General features: G+C 43.9%; 1 protein-coding gene across 2 annotated transcripts; it reads right to left on the bottom strand.

Moving 5' to 3' along the window:
* Positions 1 to 2760: 2760 nt before the first annotated feature.
* Positions 2761 to 17154, bottom strand: AKTIP (AKT interacting protein). Of its 2 annotated transcripts, none has more exons than XM_027685156.1 (10): positions 17089 to 17154; positions 12791 to 12906; positions 11328 to 11533; positions 9665 to 9729; positions 9479 to 9579; positions 8095 to 8183; positions 7923 to 8021; positions 7617 to 7724; positions 6302 to 6362; positions 2761 to 3680 (listed from the first exon to the last, which is right to left on the bottom strand). In XM_027685156.1, the coding sequence occupies exons 2-10, from the start codon at positions 12830 to 12832 to the stop codon at positions 3573 to 3575; spliced, it is 879 nt and encodes a 292-aa protein (XP_027540957.1). In that variant the 5' UTR covers positions 12833 to 12906; positions 17089 to 17154; the 3' UTR covers positions 2761 to 3572. The 2 variants fall into 2 exon arrangements, with proteins under 2 accessions (XP_027540957.1, XP_027540956.1); XM_027685155.1 differs by having other exon boundaries at positions 2761 to 3683; positions 17089 to 17153.
* Between the last annotated feature and the right edge of the window lie 2630 nt (positions 17155 to 19784).

The raw sequence follows: 19784 nt of genomic DNA, 5'->3' as shown, positions 1-19784 counted from the left end.
GTTTTATGGTCTTGTGTGAAAAAAAGCATTGTATGTGCAAGGCTACCAATAGTCTGCAGCTCTCAAACACCTGGTTTGATGATTAGTGCAAAAGAAAACAACAAACACATAGCCAAGGTCTGCAAGGCCCGGGACAGTGCAAGGACTGAAGTCCCACAGTGCAATTAAGGGTTTAAAAATTAATAAATAATCACATGTTTTGCCCACACCATGAGGGAAAGGATTTACTCTTGCTCCAGTTTAGTCACCATGTTTGTTCCAAGTGTGTTCCCTCCTGCTGCTCTGGCAGAAGGGACAGCAGTGTCAGGGAATGCTGGGGCTCTGGCTGCTGCTCCCTCTGGCAGAGGAGGAGTAGGAGGAGAAGGCTGGCTGTCTCACCACACAGCAAAGGATGGCCCCAGAACAAAAGGGGCTTTGCCTTCTCTGGAGAAGCTTTTAATAAAAGATCTCACACTGTAACCCAGCAGAATTATTTCCCATGTACTGTGTACTCACCTTCCAATGAAGTTACAGAGATTTCTAAGAATTCTCAAGTAGTTGAGAACCTCTTTGGCCATGGCTGGCTGGGGCCTGTACTTGGTTTTCCTCTGCATTTTCACCTATTGGGCCTATTTTACCTATTTCATCCTCTTCTGTGGTTTCTCTCCTTTTCTAAAACCAAATTGATAAATAACCCTCAGCTATAAATAATAAAATACAATTTGCAGTTAATGCTTTCAAACAAATGCTAAAAAAACCAAAACCCCCAACCAACCAAGCAAACCAAAGAACCCAAAACCCAAAAAACCCCTACTTTAAAAGAGGTGTTCCAAAGGAAATAAAAAATGGTGTGTAAACTTGATTAAAAAAAAAAAAAAAGGAAAAAAACATCTGAAGTAGCTTAAAATTTTTCTTTCAAGACTTAGACCAGTTTGATTGGAAGGGACCTGCAGCCTCAGCAGCATCAGTAAATCCACTGGTGTAACTTCCACGTATCTTGGAAATGTTCTTTAGAGAGTTCAGAATTTCAAAGATGATATTCAAATACATCCCCATATCAAAGTAGTGGCAGGGACTTAGGCTTTCATTAAATTATGTACCTGTATTAGGAAATACAACAGCCCAATCCAGGAGAAAAGGATTTGATTTCCATGGCATCTTTCAGTAATCGCTCGCCTACCTGGCTCCTGGAACAGCTTCTTTTAATACACAAATCTGATTACAGAAAGACACAGTGTTCTCTCCCCCTTCCCAATCTAATTTAAAAAAAAAAAAATTCAGTTTATTCATTCTAAATGAAACAAAATTCCACATTCTTTAAAATAAAATTATTTTCTTCTCAGCAAACTATTAGCTGGACTTATCTTGGAGCAACCCAACCTACAGACCAGCCCATCAGAGATGAACAAGACTTACATAACCATCACTTTCACATTGTCCTTGTGCTCCTTGGCACTGTTTTCGCCAGCTGTGGTGTTTGCCAAGCCTCAGGGGGCAGAGCAGAGCCCTGGCCCTGGCTCTCAGCAGCACGGGGGTGATGGGGGCTCAGCTCTGCACAGCAGCAGCAACTCATCCTGCACTGCAGCCGAGATCAAAGAGCAGCCCAAGATTAGAAGAGATTGAACTTGTACTCCAGCCCTTCACTTAAGTGGCTTAGGAAATGTGTGAGTCCATGATTTATTACAGAAGCTCCTGAATAATCATGAAACCACATAAAGAGGAACCATCACAGTCCAGTTTAGCTCCAGTCCTGCCTCCTGCCCAGCCGTGCTCAGCACAAGGCTGGGCCCATTGCCTGCTTCACATCCACAGTCCTTTAAAACTTTGCCCATGATGAATCTGAAGCATTTGAATTTCAGTTTCAGCCTTCCCCAGAAAAGTTTGAGAGAAACAACAGCAGCAACAGAACTCACGTTCACAGTATTTTAGTGGCTACACTCCAGGCCAGTACAAACACCCCCTAAAACTTTTCCCACATCCCTTCCCTGAAAGACACACAGCACCACTTACCAGGCAACACAAACCCAGCTTTCAGATCAGTTCCTCCATTTCTGGCCTCTATTGCAAACGTGTCAGCCACGTGACAATTCCAAGGCACTTGGAATTCCTCGTAACCTGCCAGGTGTCCAAAATAGTGAGGCTAATGGAGCATTAGTGTCACACAGAAGAGAACATTGACCAAGGCAAGTGCCACAGAGCCAGGTTCTCCTTTCCTTTGGTGTATGACAGCACACTGCTTGGGAAGTCTTCATCTACTTCCTTAGGAGCCAAGAAGTTGTTCTCAAAGGGAACAGGGAAAGGTTGTTATATGGCAAGTGAATTTAGCTTGTCAGTAAAAACAAAACACAAAAAGACCCACAAAACCTACACCACACCAATGCCCACCATCTTGACACACCACATCACATTCCCATGAGTCACTCCAGATTGTTCCAGTTGGGTTGGCTCTAATGCCATCAGTGCAGGTAAGGGGAGCAAAGGAAAAGCAGCCCAGCTGTAAGGGGTTAACACTACTGGTTTTGAGAGGACAATCCTGTTAGGCAAGAAGAAAGCAACACACCAGGCTGTGGCATTAGGAAGACTCGTGAAAAGCAAAAGCTTCTGTCCTGAGTTCACACAGGCTTTAGAGAGGTTTCCTGTATGTGGAACACGAGTCTGATCAGTACAGAACTGCTCCTGGTAGCCATTAACATCCCAAACAAGTGCAGATGTATCCAAGTGCTTCCAATCTGGTTCCAGTCTTTCCTAAATGTCAACAATACAGACCAATAGGGACAAAGCTACAGCACAGTTCCTTTTTATTTTAAGATGTCACTATTAACACACATTAGTCAAGCTATCCTATGAAATCTCCTGGACACCCAGGGAATCTAAAACCCTCTAAGATTTTATTAGCTCAAGAGACCACCATTAAAAGCTTTGATTTTAGTGTTTATGTACTAGAAGTCTAACAAGCCTGACATTCTGCTCTGCCCCGGTCAGACTAATGTGCGCTTTAGTGACAAGAATCATTTACAAGTCAATAATACATCATGTCATCCCCAGCTTTACTTCTGGAAAGTGCTAAATGGAGTCAATGAACCGTCTATTTACAATTTCAAATCCTAACATATTTACAATAGAAACCAAAAGTATTTAAAACCATTAAATATAGTGTTTAACTCTGCTATATTAGTTTACATGAACACAGCTTAACTCTGGCATCATATTTCCAATACTAATATTTCTGCCAGTAATTTAAGATTCTTTTAAAAAATTGCTATTCCTGGAGGGAAAAAATAAAAGCTTAAAAACCAACCCAAAGCCTCCAGGCATTTCAGAGCCCTGAGGAATTACCCACCCTAGACAGTCTCCAGGTAGAAGTACTGCAGTGTTCAAGAGAGACTTCCAAACTCCAGGCAAGCCTTTAAAACCTAATGCATATGTAAAACATTAAGAGTCAGTAATCCACTGAACAGGTTTACTGGAGTCACTGCTACCATTCAGTTTTTACTAATCCATAGTCAAGAAGGAAACTGCTGCTTTGCTGTTTCTCCCTCCGTTACATTCCCTCCACCCACAGAAAGTGTTTTGTGCACCAGAGTCCAGGAAAGCTAAGTGGGCATCGTCTTCTCTTCTTTGCTGAAGGGCTGCACTGAGCCAGGCTTTACCCAGGACAGGCCAGAAACGTGCATGCTTTTGCAGTGCTGATCTTCTGTCTTCTTCTGGGGAGAACAAAGTTAAAGTTACAATTATTAGATACCAAAACCCTCTCAAGTTCCTCTCCATCCGTTTTACCTTTGGCAAATACAGGTATAAGAGAGGCTTGCACCATTTCCTCTCCTCAGAGAAGACCAGTAAGATGGCTATTAGTTTAATTTCTGGCAATGTGTGTGGCATCTGCAGAACTACCCTGAAAATACAGGAGTTTTAATGACTTGGCTCCTGTACTGCTGCCCTACCCTACTCTAAAGTCTAAGAGATAACCAATTTGCTTGGAGGCCCCAGCCCAGCACCACTGCCCTGCTCTTCTCCAGATTTCTTGGTTCTACAGAAAGAAGAGTCAACCCAAACCCAACCATTCCCATCCCTAACCTGACACTGTATCTGCACGTACCTGGAGGTGCTGGGTGTGTTGTGGAGGGAACCTCCACCTCACCAGCAGTTGGGAACACAAATTAATGTGGCAAAGCAGCAACTGAAGCCTTTGCTAAATCTGGGAGTTTATGCTTTCCAAGAATGGTCCTTCCCTTCCCTGAGCATTTATCATGGTTAAATGCTTGAACACTAACTAACTATTACCCATCACAGTGCAAACATTTTACTGACTATTGCAATTTTAAAGAAAAATAAAAAGCTTCAAATTGAGGGAGAAAGATGCAGCTTGGAGCATCTGTAGATTTAAAGTAGTTTAAGAGATCAGTAGGTTAGATACCTACTCTAGCTGGTTCAAGAAACAGCCTGCAGGTTTTTTAAAATACCAGGAACTGTATGGCAACTACATCAAACCTGGAATGATGCACTGAGCTCTAAAAAGTGACAATTACATGAGCAGACTTTGTCATACCTTGGAAAGCCTTTTGCTTGACAAAGTAAATTAAGTCAGTAAGAAAACAGAACCTGCACTTCTGCCCCTCCCCATGCTTTGTGCACAAAAGTGACACTGTGTGACAGAACTGCCACAACACGTTGGACAACAGCAGACAAGAGGGATCAGTTAAGCCTGAGCCTGGCAGTGGCACCTGCCCCTCCCACAGGAACCACACCCAGCAAAAGCCACGTGCTCAGCAGGGAACTGGGACATCACAGCCCTTCCTGGGACACAGCTCTAGAATGGCTCAGCTGTTTCCCAAGGCACAGGAATTACAGAGTAATAAAAAAAGGCTGTAGGAACATTCGGGAACTTTTTACAGGGAATGTTCTCAGCTACAGTTACATTTTGGAACAAATCCCTAAGGCACAGAAGTTGGGCCATTCCTGCTATCAACAAACAACTCCAGTGACTAAGTACCATGCATGCAATAGCTACTAAAGGTGTCAGTTTTCACCTAAAAAGAAGTTAACATGCATCTCCAAGGAAAAAGGACAAAAGAAAAGTCATTGTTTGCTATCAGCCTCTGAGAGACCATCATATCCCTTCCATTTCAAGGGCCTTGACCCATTCTTTCTCTTTAGGTCTTTGATTTAAAGGGTAAGAAAGAAGGAGGTAGAGAATGAAGGAGAAAAAAGAAGTGTTGAAAGTATTTCTTAATTTTCATAAGAACATCAAGAAGTCATAATCTGATCAAAATATTTTGCTGTGTGTTCTAGAGCTCTGATGTGATTCTGGCAGTTGGGAGCATTGCCATACTGAGCTTACAGGGAGTTTATTATATTAACATAAATTTAAAAATCTCACTCATGCCAGAAGACACATAAGAAAGTGAGTTAAAGGTTGCAATGAGGAAGACTAAAGTCTGGACTGACAAAAATCCCCTAAAATTAATTTTTAATTGCAAAAAAACCAGCAAACCACACCATGGCTTCAGCCAAAGTCAGTAACTAAGGCATTCAGAAGGCATTTCCTTGCTAGCGCAGCTAAGACAGCAGCCACCATTTCAGAATCCCTACCAGTGGACTGACTTGTCAGGCCACTCAGTCCAGACTCAGAATTGCTGTGCGCCAGCTCTTGTCACAGAAACAAAGAAGTGATTACAAAAACAGAACAAAAAACCCCACAAACAGCCCCCACCCCAAAACCAAAGGTGTTTCTCAGGTGAAAGTTCTATGAGCCAACACATTCTTCCTCTGTCAGTAACAGCACCTTGTGATGGAAGGGACTGAGAACCCTGGGTGAGCTGATGTCTTATCAGAAATCAGCAGCATTAGAGATGGGAGCAAGGGACTGTGCCTGTGTTCTTTCAGAAACTGCCATGGGAAGAAATTGCTGAGACTTTGATTCAGTAAGGAAAGATCTCTCAACAGAAGAAAGCCAAGAAGCTGGAGACTGTCAGGTTATGCAGAAGTGGTAACAAACATGACAAGTGCAGGACAAGCTAACAGGCAGGCAGCAAATCTCTCCCCTTCTTCCCCCCTTCCATCCATAAACAAAAAATCTGCCAAGTGTGCCAATAGTTGTACTAACAAAGCTTTCTATCTGGCTAAGTGATTAATTGCTTAACACACTGAAGTTAGAACAGTGACATAACTGCTTCATTAGGAGACAAAATCAGTTCCAGCATGCCTGCTGAGCCAAAAGAGGGGTGGAATAAGGTCTGTCTAGTACACAGAGAGACAGAGAACCTTTCTTCCCATATCAGGCAGTAAACCCCTCCTAGAGTGAGAATCTGCACTTTGCACATACCTTCTGAGTCAACATCTTCTCTCTAGCTTCATCATGTATAGCTGGATTCCATGGAGAAAAACTATAGAGAAAGTACAGTTAACTCTTACTTGGCATGTTTGCAAACCACAGCATAGACAGAGCAGAAAGCAGTGATTTTCCCTGGTTCAGTTTGTTGAATTTCAAGTAAACTGTGAGTTTTCAGTGTTAAAACATACAGTTAAGAACTAAATTACATTGTCATGGATCTATTCAACAATATATGTTTAGATTTACATTTCTGTATGTAATGAGAGCTGGCAATTCAGCATGTGCTAATCAAAATATTACTCATATTCACCATGAAGCTGCTGTTCCATCCCCCAAGCTTTTCAAAGACAGACCAAATCTACAGTCAGACAAATTGAGTTCAGGAAAATCAAAAAGCAGTACCTATTTCATGGGCATTTCTGCTTGAAGGAGGTAGGTGTTTTGGAGCTTTTTGTTTGTTCTGAGTTTTTTATTAAATCTTGGTTGCTTAGTGAAAAAACAGTAAACACAAGTGTCTGATTACATTTAAGATTCACAGATTCAGAATCACAGAATGATTTGGGTTGGAACAGACCTGTGGAGATCATCAAGTCCGACCTCCCTCACCTAGAACAGGTTGCACAGGATTGTGTCCAGGGAAGTTTTGAATATCTCCAGAGGCAAAGACTCCACAGCCTCTCTGGGCAGCCTGTTCCAGAGCTCTGTCACCCTCACAGTAAAGAGGTTTATCCTTATATTCAGATGGGAGTTTCTGCGTTTCAGTTTGTGCCTGTCACTCCCTGTCCTGTCACTGGGCACCACTGAAAAGAGCCTGGTCTCCTGCTTTTGCCACTCTTCTTCAGATATTTCTATGCATTCTTTAGGTCCCCTCTCAGACATCTCTTCTAAAGGCTGAACAGGTCCAGCTCCCTGGGCCTTCATAGGAGAGATGTTCCAGTCCCTTAATCATCTTTGTTGCCTCCTCTGGACCTGTTCCAGGAGCTCCATGTCTCTCCTGTCCTGAGGAGCCCAGAGCTGGACACAGCACTCCAGACATGCCTCACTAGGGCTGAGTAGAGGGGCAGGAGCACCTCCCTTGACCTGCTCGCAATGCTCTTCCTAATGTTCCCAGGATCCCATTGACCTTCTTGGCCACAGGGGCACAGTGATGGCTCATGGACAGCTTGTTGTCCACTGAGACTTCACCCAATACTAAACAGTCAGCTTGGCAGAGAAAGGCTGCCATCAGCAACCACACCAAAACTTGCTCTCGAAGCATTAGGACATTAGGGTGAAACATTAGGGTGAATTTGTTGACAGTACTCACATGATTGCATAGGGATCCTCTATTTTGGGCTGATCAAATAAATGACTACTGCACAGTTTGACACTGTCCACCACTTTACTTTTGAACAGCTGAATATCCTTTTCATACCTGAAAGACAGAAGTAAGTAACATTAGACTTCGCTCTAGAAGCACACGCTGACTTGACAAAGCCCCAATTTGAGTTCTAAATGCAACCAAGTTTGGAGGCAGAGACTGAGCAGACAGACAGTGTTACAAACCTTGTTTCTGCAAGTCTGTGCAAAAACCTCCTATGAGACCAGGTCTATACACATGGAAGATACTTACAGCACTGCAGCCTCAGGGTTCAGAGGACTAGTTGTATCAATCTTGTAGAAGACTCTGCGAGCATACATTAACACCTGCCATATGTGATTATGATTTCGCCTGAAAAGAACAAAAACACAATGAAGAAAGGAACAAACTCCCCAAGTTTACACATCAATATATTATCACTAACCTCCATTTTGCAAATGCTCTTTTTACATCCAGTTCACCAGATAAAGGGTCCACTAGCGGGTGGAAGACGGGCAGATCAAACACCAAGCGCTGCATTAGAAAAAAGCAATTCTTTATGACACCTTCAATTCTAATGCCAACAGCCCTGGGTGAAGGTCAGTCAGAGCTTTCAAATACTAATTCACTGTTACTGTATAAAAAGAAAGCAATGCCAGTGATTTGTACCAGCTGTGAAACTGTAACCCAACACACCTGTGTTACATGCAGGGTCTTGTCCTCTCTCACATGCTATCACCAAATCAGGAAACTAATCTAGTTAACTGCACAGGCACCAGTGCCAACACAGGTAATAATATCAGATAAGATCAGATTAAAGGAGTTTTTCTGGTTTAACTATTTGTGACTGAGAGCTTTTTACATACTTGAGCTACAGTAAATGTTTTTTATCCTATACATTTTTAATTAAACTGTGCAGTGACACCACAGTGTCTTCAGCCCTGTACAGCTAATTTCCTCCAGTGTTAATACATCCTTCCAAGAGGAAACTTAGGTTCAAGAGGAAGGCTCTAAAGCCCTCTTCTAGCAAAAGAATGACGGCTGGCTCAGAGATACTGAAGTCCAACCTTTAAAAGAAACTGTTTCTTACTAATTCTGTCCTTTTAAAGATGATAGCTTTACACAAAACTTGACACTGAGCAGACAGACAGCTTCCTGAGATAGCAATTTGTTCTCAGCTACAGCAGTTATGTACACCTCCTCCAAATCTTCCTCTTAAAGAAATTTGGCCAAGAGGGTCAGCTGCTCCACTCTGGAAAGTCACGCTACCACAAAATGACTTTTTTATTTTTTAATTGGTCAAAAAACTTAAACTTTTCACTAAAAAGAGAAAGCAGAGATGGAAGGTAACATCGTACTACTTATGTCCTCCCTTTGTTTCACCACATTCTCCTGTAAGTTCTTTTAGTTCTTTGTTTCAGTGTAACTTAGAAGAGACAAGCAAGAACTCCTACAGCAAGCACAGAGCAGGTGTCTGGATTTTATGTTCCATTATATCGCTACTCAGAATTTGGATACCTCTAAGTGTTTCAATGTGAACTTTCTGCTGAGGAAGTAGCAAGTCAAGAGCTGAAGTAAAGAACTGGTTGATTACTTAACACTCTACTGCAGCTAAACTCCGGAAGTTCACTCTACACCAGTCTTAGTAATCAGTAACACGATTCCTCCACAGATGTTAGCAAATATGGACAAGACATTGCAAGTGAGCCCAGCCAACTGAACAAAATGAGTTCAAGGAAAAGAGAAGCTAATTGGTATATCAGCTTTAACAAAAAGCCACGCTTAAACCACCAGAAAAAAAGAAAAACTCAATACACACAACCACTTACCGGGCAGTCTCCATCTGGGTAATTATCAGGAATATAGACAGTGAATTTAAACACACCATCCTGGTAGAGCCCATGTCTTATGAATATTACACCAAACCACACTGCAAGTAAGAAAGTTTGCTTGAGTGACAGAATTTATAGATACATAAACATAAAAAAAAAGTTAAAAGTTAAGTTTAAACTTACTTAACGCTGATCGGTACGATGGCTGCACGTACACGCCTGGCAACTTCTGCTTCACGACCAAGGTACTGCAATTAGAGCCAGCACTCAGAGGAGCTCCACAACTACTGACAGCAGCAAACCCAGAACCACCCACAGCTTAACAGGGGCTTCTTCCACAGACCTACTCTCAATTCCCAAGGGCAGGCTGCTCACTGAAGGAGGTGGCAGAAAACTAGTGAAAACACATTCTTTCCCCCTTGCTTTTCCCACCCCTCCACTGAAAGAGTTACTAACAGAAAACATCATTTCTCTTGATAAAAAATAGAAATAAGTTCTTCACCCAGTAGATGCATTTAATGCATGACAGTACAAAATTTTACAACTTTATACTGAGTCCCCAGTTTCAAAGTAAGGAAGAAAAGACAAATTCAATTAAATAATCTTGAACAAAGATTTGCAGTCAATTGTAGTTATTGCTGAAGTGTGACCAAACTTTAACCTCAATTTTAAACAAGTCAGCTATTCAGTTTTACATGACACTATGCTTCAGATCAAACTGAAATTATACCGGTAATGGACAAAACAAAAAACCAAAAACCCCAAATTTTTAATTTAATGGGTTTTCCAGTTACTTGGCATATGGCTCCATTAAACTGGACTCTGCATGCTTTCACAAATAAACAACAACCCTAAAGTGAAATATTAACAGTTCTCTGCTCACAATTTCCACAACATATTTCCCTAATAATGAATTTGTTAAACTACAGGAGTTTACATCATGGTACCAAGAAATACATCTTCCTTGAATTAAGAAGTCAGGGTCAGTACTTTGAAGAAGAGATAAATGTCTTGAGAGTTCTCACTTTCAACGTAACAGTTAAATGCAAGAACTGAGAGTTAGTGTTGCATAAAGGACTCCAGGGATTTCATTCCAAAAGGCAGTACATACTTGAGAATGCAGTATGTCTAGCACAGAGGAAGTCCCTTCAGCTTTGTAGCACTAACCAGTTATATAACTGGAAAGTTTTGAGGACAAACTGAGACTTTTATGCTCCCACAGAAGTCTACACAAGACTGGGTCAAATGCAACTGCTCCAATAAAGCTATTTAATCACCCCATCTCCTCCCTCACAAGTTTCATCTTAAATATCACTGAAAGACAGGAATAGAGTCTTCCTAACATCCACTTGATCAGCTATATCAGGGAGCATTCAAGTGTTCCATGTAACAACTGAAGGAAGCTCCCACATCCTGACTCCATTAGACAGTACCATACATTCATAACCATCTCCCCACTTGGTATCTACTTGCTTTTATTTCAATACTTGTTTCAAATATTTGGTATTCCTGATCAAAAAGCTGCTAGGATAACTGGTCAGGACACAAAAACTCACAAGGTGTCTACTTCGAGATTGAGAAATGCAATCATTCAGAGAATGACATCTAAAACCACCCTTTAAAATCTCATCTCATTTTCTTCTCCCTTTCTGTCTCAAGAGATTGAGGCTGCTGCTCCAGAAAAAAAAACTTTTCACAACTGAAGTTTTAACACCTCCTTCAAGGACTATGGCAGAGACAGCATGCAAGATCTAGGTCCCTGCAGGGGAAACCTGCAGGGCTTTTTCCCTACTGAAGCATAAGCCCAGTGACCCAAAAAAAGATTAAAAAAGAAGTGAAAACCTACAATTCTGCAAGAAGAGAATACTCCAGATAAAAAGGCCCATAGGAAGCATGTGTTCCATTTGTGGACTGGGATGATGCAGCAGGTGAAGCAGGCTTGGTTATTGGCACAGCATTCTTTGGAATAGAAGGCAACTGTTTCTTTGTAGAGGCTCGCAGAGGACTGGTTCGCAGCTCTCCACTCAAAGGTTTCTCTTCAGCATCCGGTCTCTGTTAAATTAAAGGAGAACCACAATATCATAGGCTGTATTTCATAAACATTTAACATACATTAACACAGGTTTAAACCCAACTTTGCTAATTACAAGTTAGTCCACTGAAACGTATCTTCAGTTTTGGTGTTCTATTGCTTGGAGCTGGGGGTGGGCAGGTGTCTCTTTGCATTCTGATTTTAAATAGATTTTTATTCAATTAAACCCAACCTACAAGCACAAAAGTATTCAATGATGGATAGGAAATCTGCAGATTAGGACAAATGCTTAAGGAGGCTTACATTTATTTAGAACCTGAAACCAGACAGTATATAACATCAGCTTAGAAGTCAATCTATTTCTAGCACCCAGTGCATCAAGATAAATCATTTCTACTGACAGGCATCCCAACATTGCAGACTTCAAAGACTCTTTAAAAGTAGTGTAGTAAAACTGAGATGAAAAAAGAAAGTTTCACATATTTCACTTTCTGCTTGTGCTTAAGACATTCCACTGGGAACTGATCCTATAGCCCACTCCCTGTGTGAGAATCACCACTTGGCAGTGATATCAAGTTTAAATAGTTTTACTGTAGGGAACCTTTTCATGTCTTTGCTGTCTTTCCTTAAAAAGAAAAAACCAAACCACTGCCTACAAACACTGCACCACATACAGACCCCAAAAATCATTCTGTAGACTGCAAGACAAACCTGCAGGCTACAGACTTGTGCTTAGGCTCTGTGTGGTGACTAAAGGCATGATTTAAGCTACAGCGTTTTGAAGCACCTGAGACCTGGACTAGTAACAATACCTATGTCACAAGCATTACCAATAAATTTATATAATTTGCCCTAGTACTGAACACCTGAGAAGTGATCAGCCCTAGAACTATCCTGCTTTTATTACTGCTACAACCTAAAGCAGCAATAGCACTATGGAGGCACAATTTTGTCAAGGCTCACTGCACATGAAACACCTGGCTAAGCTCTACATAAGACAGTAAACAAATGCCCTAAGAAAAAAGTGTTTCAGTCACTTGAACAAGCTCGTTTCATGTTTCCTACTTAAAGAGAAGAAAAGTCAACAAATTCTGGAGTAGACTCCATCCACAGGCACATTCCAGTTAATGTAGCTCAAAGCTAATTTATACCAGTTAGTGATCACAACCCTCGGGATAAACACACACATTATTTGCAGATCACCTGATGGTTCTTTCCAGAACTGCTGCCACCCCTCACAGCATGACAACACTTCATGGCATCCACTCATTACATACCTTGCGCACAGAACCTGTAGACATGCTCCAGAAAGTGTTCATAACGTGTATTTCAAATAAAGGGCTGAAATTTTTCAGTGTCTTCAGAGTATCCTCAGGCCTTTCTGATTTACACCCTAAAAGTACACAGAATGAATATGCATTTTAACAGATAAACAGGACTCAACATATAAATAGGATCCAGACCTCATTCTGCAGTCAGCATTATTTCTGTAACTTAAGAAAAAAACTTCATGTAGTTAAGACCAACAATAGCCAAAAGTGCCTAAGCTTTCTCATATGCTAGACTCCAGAACAGTAATATGTCTATTTTTGTGTGTGAATCCCTGCCCTCTTTCTGCTACAAACACACTCTACATTCTGCATTCCACGTTTGTCTTGCCAACAATTAAAAAAAATAAAAATATCTGTTGGCTCAGCAGAGTCAGGAAAGATCCTCTACACGTGTAAATATTAAAAAATTATCACCTCACCACTTCAGTCCAGCCCCAGACAGTACTACAACCCCGGGGCAAGAGAAAGCCATTAAGTGCTGTCCCTCACATACACTGTTGACTTTGCACATTTCTGAAGTGCCCCAGTTTGAGAAGTTTCCTGACATTCCCAGTGACAGAGATGATCCTCCCATTGAGTTCCATCGTGTATGTGTCATTTTGTTTTCGTCTGCATTGGAACATCACCAGGAACAGACAAAGCCACAGAACACAGAAGTTTTTCTGTAGCTTATTCAATGGTTTCATTACAAGCACTAAGGCTTAGCGTTCCTTAGCTCAGCAGTTCAATAACAAGGACTTCAGCAATATTTGGGAGTTTCAGTGTGTCATCTGCTGTGTATGTCCTTGTTTTTCTTGCTTTCCTTTTTTTTTTTTAAAAGTCTTGCTGTTGTTTGTGCTAGAACTCTCATCTACAGCACCTCTGTCTAGCACAGCCTATTCCCTCCACTATTTTTTCCCCTCCAGTTCTCCTACTTTCCCTCCTCATCCCACCTTCCCATTTTGGACTCCATTAACAAAGATTTTGAGGCAATTCACTTTACTCAATTTCTTTAATATGGAGTTGTATAACATTGACCAAGGCAATTAATGGGATGTAAGAGAGACAGAGCCAATGGCACAGGCTTCTACTGTGGTCAACACTACGTTTTCCTGTAGTAAGCAAGGCAGCATCTGTTCACCATAGGTTTGGTCCGTTTATAAAGAAAAATGTTAGTGTTATGACCAAAGTCTTCCTAAAAGTAAAATAAATGCCAATCCTGTTAAAATTTAAAAAAAAAAATATGCAGATGATTTATCAAAAGAAAATCTAGGAATGGCAAATATTTAAAAGAAACATTAATATCTAATCATAGGTAGCCTTCTAGGCTGTGTAGCAGCCAAGCATTCAAAAAATGCAACACCTTTCAGAAAAGCATTGAAAAAGAATTAATTTTCCCAACCAAAAATCATCTCAGACATTCCAGTATACACGATTCCTCTGGGTATTTTCCCCCTTCAGCAGCCAGAGTCTCACATCATTCTGAGCCACTGAAAACAGAAAGCCAAAGCACGGCTACTGCACTGGCATGCCCTGTGATAGCAGGCAGAAGATGTTTTCACTTTTCCCCATCTCTTGTCTGGAAAGCAGAGTCATGCCAGAGGGCTATGCCACAGGCCTTTTCCATCAAACCCAGCCAGACTAAGACAACAAGACGCTGGACTAGGAAGGTACGAGACGTTTCCTCAGGAAACTCCGGCGTAACCAGAGGGTGGAGGAACTGACGCACAAAGAGCACCTGAGTGCCTGGGCTCTGACAAGAGAGAAAAGTGCTGGAAGCTGAGGTACAGGCTGGAAGACAATTAGCTGGAATCTGGAGTGATTATGGGGTTGGAGCAGGATTATTTTCATTCTCTGTTTGTTTTGGGTTGGTGTTTTTTTACGACTGGGTACTATAAATTGCATTATCCTGGAACCAGAGATGTAAGAACAGGAGTTGAGCAGGATAAAGAATAATGTGTACATAAAAACCAGCCAAACCTATTCCCAGTGAAACAGGGAACTGTTCCAGAAGCTTGGCAACTGGTGCTAGATGGAGTTCAGTTACCGGATCCACCTAATCAAGATGCCTACTAACAGGCTACTAAGGGCAAACAAGAGGTTATTTTAGCTCTAGTTAAACTAAAGAATAACTTCCAGAAGTTCTCATGCACAGACATCTTTTATCCAGTTGCTTGCCAGTAATAAGTCATATATGGTATTGTCCTAAACTTATTGTTAAACTGTCTCCACTTTCATTCACCTATAAAAATACTGTTTATGATGGAGAACTAATAACCTCAGAGGACCAGCTTCCCAGAGAATGGCCTTTCAAAGCCTTTTAAGGTGTTTTAAGAGTTTATTTCTAATCCCAGTCACTCCTAGTTATGCTATGTGGAAGTAGAAAACAGAAGCCCTAAAGGAAACTTATCCACAACTGCTTATGCTCTCTAGTACCTTCACAATTTACTACCCATCATTAATCACAAAAATGACTAAAACAAGTATGAAAGATAATAACCCAGTAACAGCACATTTAAGTTGGACTGCCTATCCTACTTCTCACTATGTCTGCAGCACACAGAGGAGAGCCAAGTCCCCATATCATTAATGGAATTTCTAGGCAGTTTAGTCATTCAGCCTTACACAGGGCTCAGTGTCTATCACAAGGCACCCACCACTACGGCACCTTCTGGTGTTTTGACTACTGAAGCCACCAGCTTCCCAAAAGAACTCAATACACTCTCCTCATTTACGAGAAGGGAATAAAAACATTCAAAATCGTCCCCCTCTCTCATTTCACACTGTCAACATTCAGAGCACCTCATCCAAGAGAGGTTTGATAGTGTGCCACTCTGTAGTACATTCTACTAATTTCTCCTACTTTAAGAATAGCAAGTAACAACAACCCTTCCTGAGCTGTCCTCCTCCCACGGGCTTTTTACGGCTATCTCCTCCTCTAGTGTTCTTGCTCTAGTTCCAACAGCAATTAAAAAAAGGCAGAACACAAACCTGTGAAGAAGCATTACTTCAAATGCTGCTTCTTGGAAAGGCCTTTTAACTTCTATACAGCACCACATTGCTGAGGTCTTTTCACACTGGGACCAAAAGCCACCTGCTGCCAGGCACAACCTCATGTCCACATTGAAGTGCACAATAAACAAGAGCAGTCAGAGCAAGTGTAAACTCCTCTGGTACTTCAACAGCACTCTAAAATACTTCAAAAACCGAAAGTTGTCACTAATGAAATCTTAGAATTTACTTTGCTTTTGCACCTTTTTCTTCTGTACACTAAGTATTCTCATTAAAGATCTCTTCTTTTACCTACTGTCAGAGTGGGCGTCATATTTTTCCCCTGTCACCAACGGAGTTATTAGATCAAATGCAACACGAAAGCAATTTGACAAAAAACTTTATCTGCCTGGAACAGAGCACTCTTCTGAAGATTTTCTGGAAACATCAACAAATCAAAGGGAGCCACTCCTATACCTGGGAACAAACTGAGCTACTTCGGCAGAGCACCAGAGAACAATGGGTGTCGAACACATAGTGTTACGTGCTTGCCCAGCAGCTGTAGCTGACAGCTTACGCTAGAACTTATTTCTCCTCAGCACAGCCGCTCCTGATCCTCCCTGGACCCAAGGACCTCTCGCCTAGACCTTAACCTGCCGGACAGCGCGGGAGCCGCTGGTGGCAGAGCACAGGAACACTGACCAGCAGAGCCTGTTCGCCAACTCGTCCTCCAGGGGCGGGTTACAGCTTCCACACCAACACCTGCTGCTACGAGCTCACTCCTTAACACGCTTCTCTAGGAAATTGCAGCCTACGCCAACGAAACCAGAGCTGAAGGACACAGGGGGATGTCCGGCCGAGTCCCACGGGGCGGCGGGTCGCACAGGGAAGGACCTGTCAGCCGGGTCACGGGAGGGAAGCAGCAGCACTGGCCCCGGCCGGTGCCCGCGGTGTTCCCCGCCGAGGCCGCGGCCGTGCCGGGCACCGCGACGGGCGGAGGGTCGGAGGCCGCCGGGCCCGGCCCCGCGGTGTGTCCCCGGGCCGGACCCCGCGGAACACCGCCGTCCGGGCGGGGCCGCGGCTCCCAACGGGCCCAACGGGCGGCGCGGCCCCTCCCGGACACCGGTGCCGGTGTCAGGTCCGCCAGTGCAGCCGCCCCTGAGCCCGGCGGGGCTGCCCGCGCTCCCCCGCCCCGCAGGGACGGTGCCCCCACGCCCACCGCCGCTGTTCCGCCCTGGAGGGTCGTGCCGGGCGCTGCGGCCCCGCTCACTCACCCGCCGAGGCTCCGGCGCTCCCCCGCGCGGCCCAGGCCCCGCCGCCGCCGCTGCCGCCGCTCCCGCTACCCCCGGCACAGCCCCATTTACCGCCCGCCCCTCGGGCCGCACATCCGGGCCGGCCCCCCCCGCCGCCAATCGCCGCCCGGCGCTCCCGGGCCGGCCCCGCGGGGCGGGCGGCGGGGCCGGGGCCGCCACTCAGCGCTCGGACCGGGCCGTGACGCGGCAGGGCCGCCCCGGGCCCGTCATGGCAGGGGCCGGGCGGGGGCGGGGGCGGCCGCCCCACGGGCCGCGATTGGTCCTCGTGCCTGTCCGTCTCGGGTGGGCGGGCCAATGGCGCCGTGAGAAGCACTTGTCACTCTCCCGGCAGGAGAAAGCGCCGGGGGCGGAGCTCAGAACAACGGGCGGCTCTCACTGGCCGGCGGGCGCACAGGCTCGCGCGCGATTGGCTCGAGCGGCCGCTCGTGGGCGGGGCCTGCGGGCCCGTCCGTGCTCGCGCCGGGAGCGGGGCCGGGATAACGGGAAGGGCCTGGGGACGGCCGGGGGACACGCTCCGGCACCGGGCAGCCAGGGGCAGCGGGACAGCGGCCGCCCTGCGATGCGCTGCCGCTCGGTGAATAAATACCGTGCCCAGGGGCAGCGGCGCAGCCCCGCTCCAGTTTTGCAGCCAGCGCTGCCTGTGTGCGCCGAGAACTCCGTCCTCCTACTAGTGGTGTCTTCATCAGTCGTGGACTTTTACCACCTTGTTTAGCAGGCTTCTAAAAATTGGCATTTTACAGGACAGCTGTTTGTTTGTTTTGTTTTTTTTTCACAGATTCACAGGATGTGTGAGGTTAGAAGGGACCACAGTGGTCACCTGGTCCAAAATCCCTGCTTTAATAGGGTATTCCTAGAGCACGTGGCACAGCATTGTGTCCAGATGGTTCTGGAATATCTCCAGTGAGGGAGACTCCACACCCTCTCTGGACAATCTGTTCAGTGGTCTGTCACTGCACAGGAAAGTTCTTCCTCATGCTCAAGTGGAACTTCCTGGGCATCAGTTTCTGCCCGTGGCTTCTTGTCTCATTGCTGGGCACCCCTGAGCACAGCCTGGTCCAGCCTCCTTTCAGATGCTGGTAGACACTGATGAGGTCCCATCTCAGCCATCTCCTCTTGAGGCTGAACAGACCCAGCTCCCTCAGCCTTTCCTCATAAGAGAGATGTTCCAGTCCCTTCATCATCTTCATAACCCTCCACTGGACTCACACCAGGAGCTCCATGTTTCCCCTGTCCTGAGGAGCCCAGAACTGGGCACACTCCAGATGTGCCTCACTAGCTGAGTAGAACAACCTGCTGGCAATGCTAATGCATCCCAGGATGCCATTGGCCCTCTTGGCCACAGGGGCACACTGCTTGCACACTTTAAAAACTCCTTTTTAAGTTAATAATATCAGCTTCTGATACTACCCCTGAGCAGGTACATACACACATACAGAGTGTTAATTTATATTAACTGTATACTCACGCAGATATACATACAAAATCCAGCTCTAAAATCTGCTGAAGAGAAGGAGAAAAATAAGAACAAATCTCAGGAGCTGATTTTTGTTTGTAATTAGACTTTTCCTGAGCCCAGTAGAACAATTACAAAAGTGCTATACCAAAACTGAAATAATTTGTCAAGGTTTGGAAGATGACAACAAAATCCATGCAATCTCAAGTATAAAAATTACAGAGAAATTTAAAAATCAATGCATACAGGGTGGATTTATTTTTATTCCTAAGTTATCAGCAAAAATACCATGCTAAGGTTAACATTTTGTCTCAATGATTGTAACCTTCTCCTATCCTCCGTCCTTAAAATGCCACTTTAAAGTCTTCAGTCAGTTAATAGCGTAATTATTCTGGCCAAACCACTGTCTCAGATTTCTAAAACCCTTTGGCAATTTCCTGTTCTTCAGTGTTTCAAATGCAAGGTCTTTGCCCACACCACTGAACTGCTGCACAACTTCCATTTAGGCTAATATCCTAAATTATCTACCTTCCACTGTGACATGGAGTAGCAGTCGCCTCTTACCTCCTTTTCTTTCTTAATCTCTTTCCTGCTATCTATTTTCTTTGTCCTGCTCTAACGTTCTTCCCACCAACTCTCCTTTGAAGGTTACATTCCCAGAAATCTTTTTTACATGGTTACCTCCATCGGTAGGCTTTTCAGACCTAACTGTTCCTCCAAGTGTCTTGCCTCTGGTCCTGATCTTGCTGAGGAATGAAAGGGGATAATGAAATCCTCATTTACATGTTACATAGATGTCACTGCAAAATTCTGTGGCTTGAACAACGTTTTGGTGCTGAGTGTACATGTTCAGGATGTTGTAAAACTATATCACAATGGAAATAATATTTTGACATTGATACCAAGGACTGCTTTATCAGGACTTTGAACACAACAATGTTAATCCTCCTAACCCCACTATAGTCCAAAGTTTCCTATTTTTGATAACTATAGAAATAATACTCTGACAAGAAAGAGGCTAACTTCTGTCTAACAAATTTTCTTCAAGGGTTTTTTTAGATTCCCTTCCTAGTCATACCAAATCTGAATGAATTCTACTTCACAAAATCTTTGTGTTTTGACCAATATGAGAGATTAATCAGGCCTAGAATGGTTTTTTTAATATTACTTACCTCACGAAGAGTTTCTTTCGCTATGGCTCGGT

This window comes from Neopelma chrysocephalum, unplaced genomic scaffold (assembly GCF_003984885.1).
Source record: "Neopelma chrysocephalum unplaced genomic scaffold, ASM398488v2 Primary Assembly neopelma1_68, whole genome shotgun sequence".
NCBI lineage: Eukaryota > Metazoa > Chordata > Aves > Passeriformes > Pipridae > Neopelma > Neopelma chrysocephalum.
The sequence above is the reverse complement of the archived record's forward strand: the minus strand, read 5'-3'. Positions and strand labels throughout refer to the sequence as shown.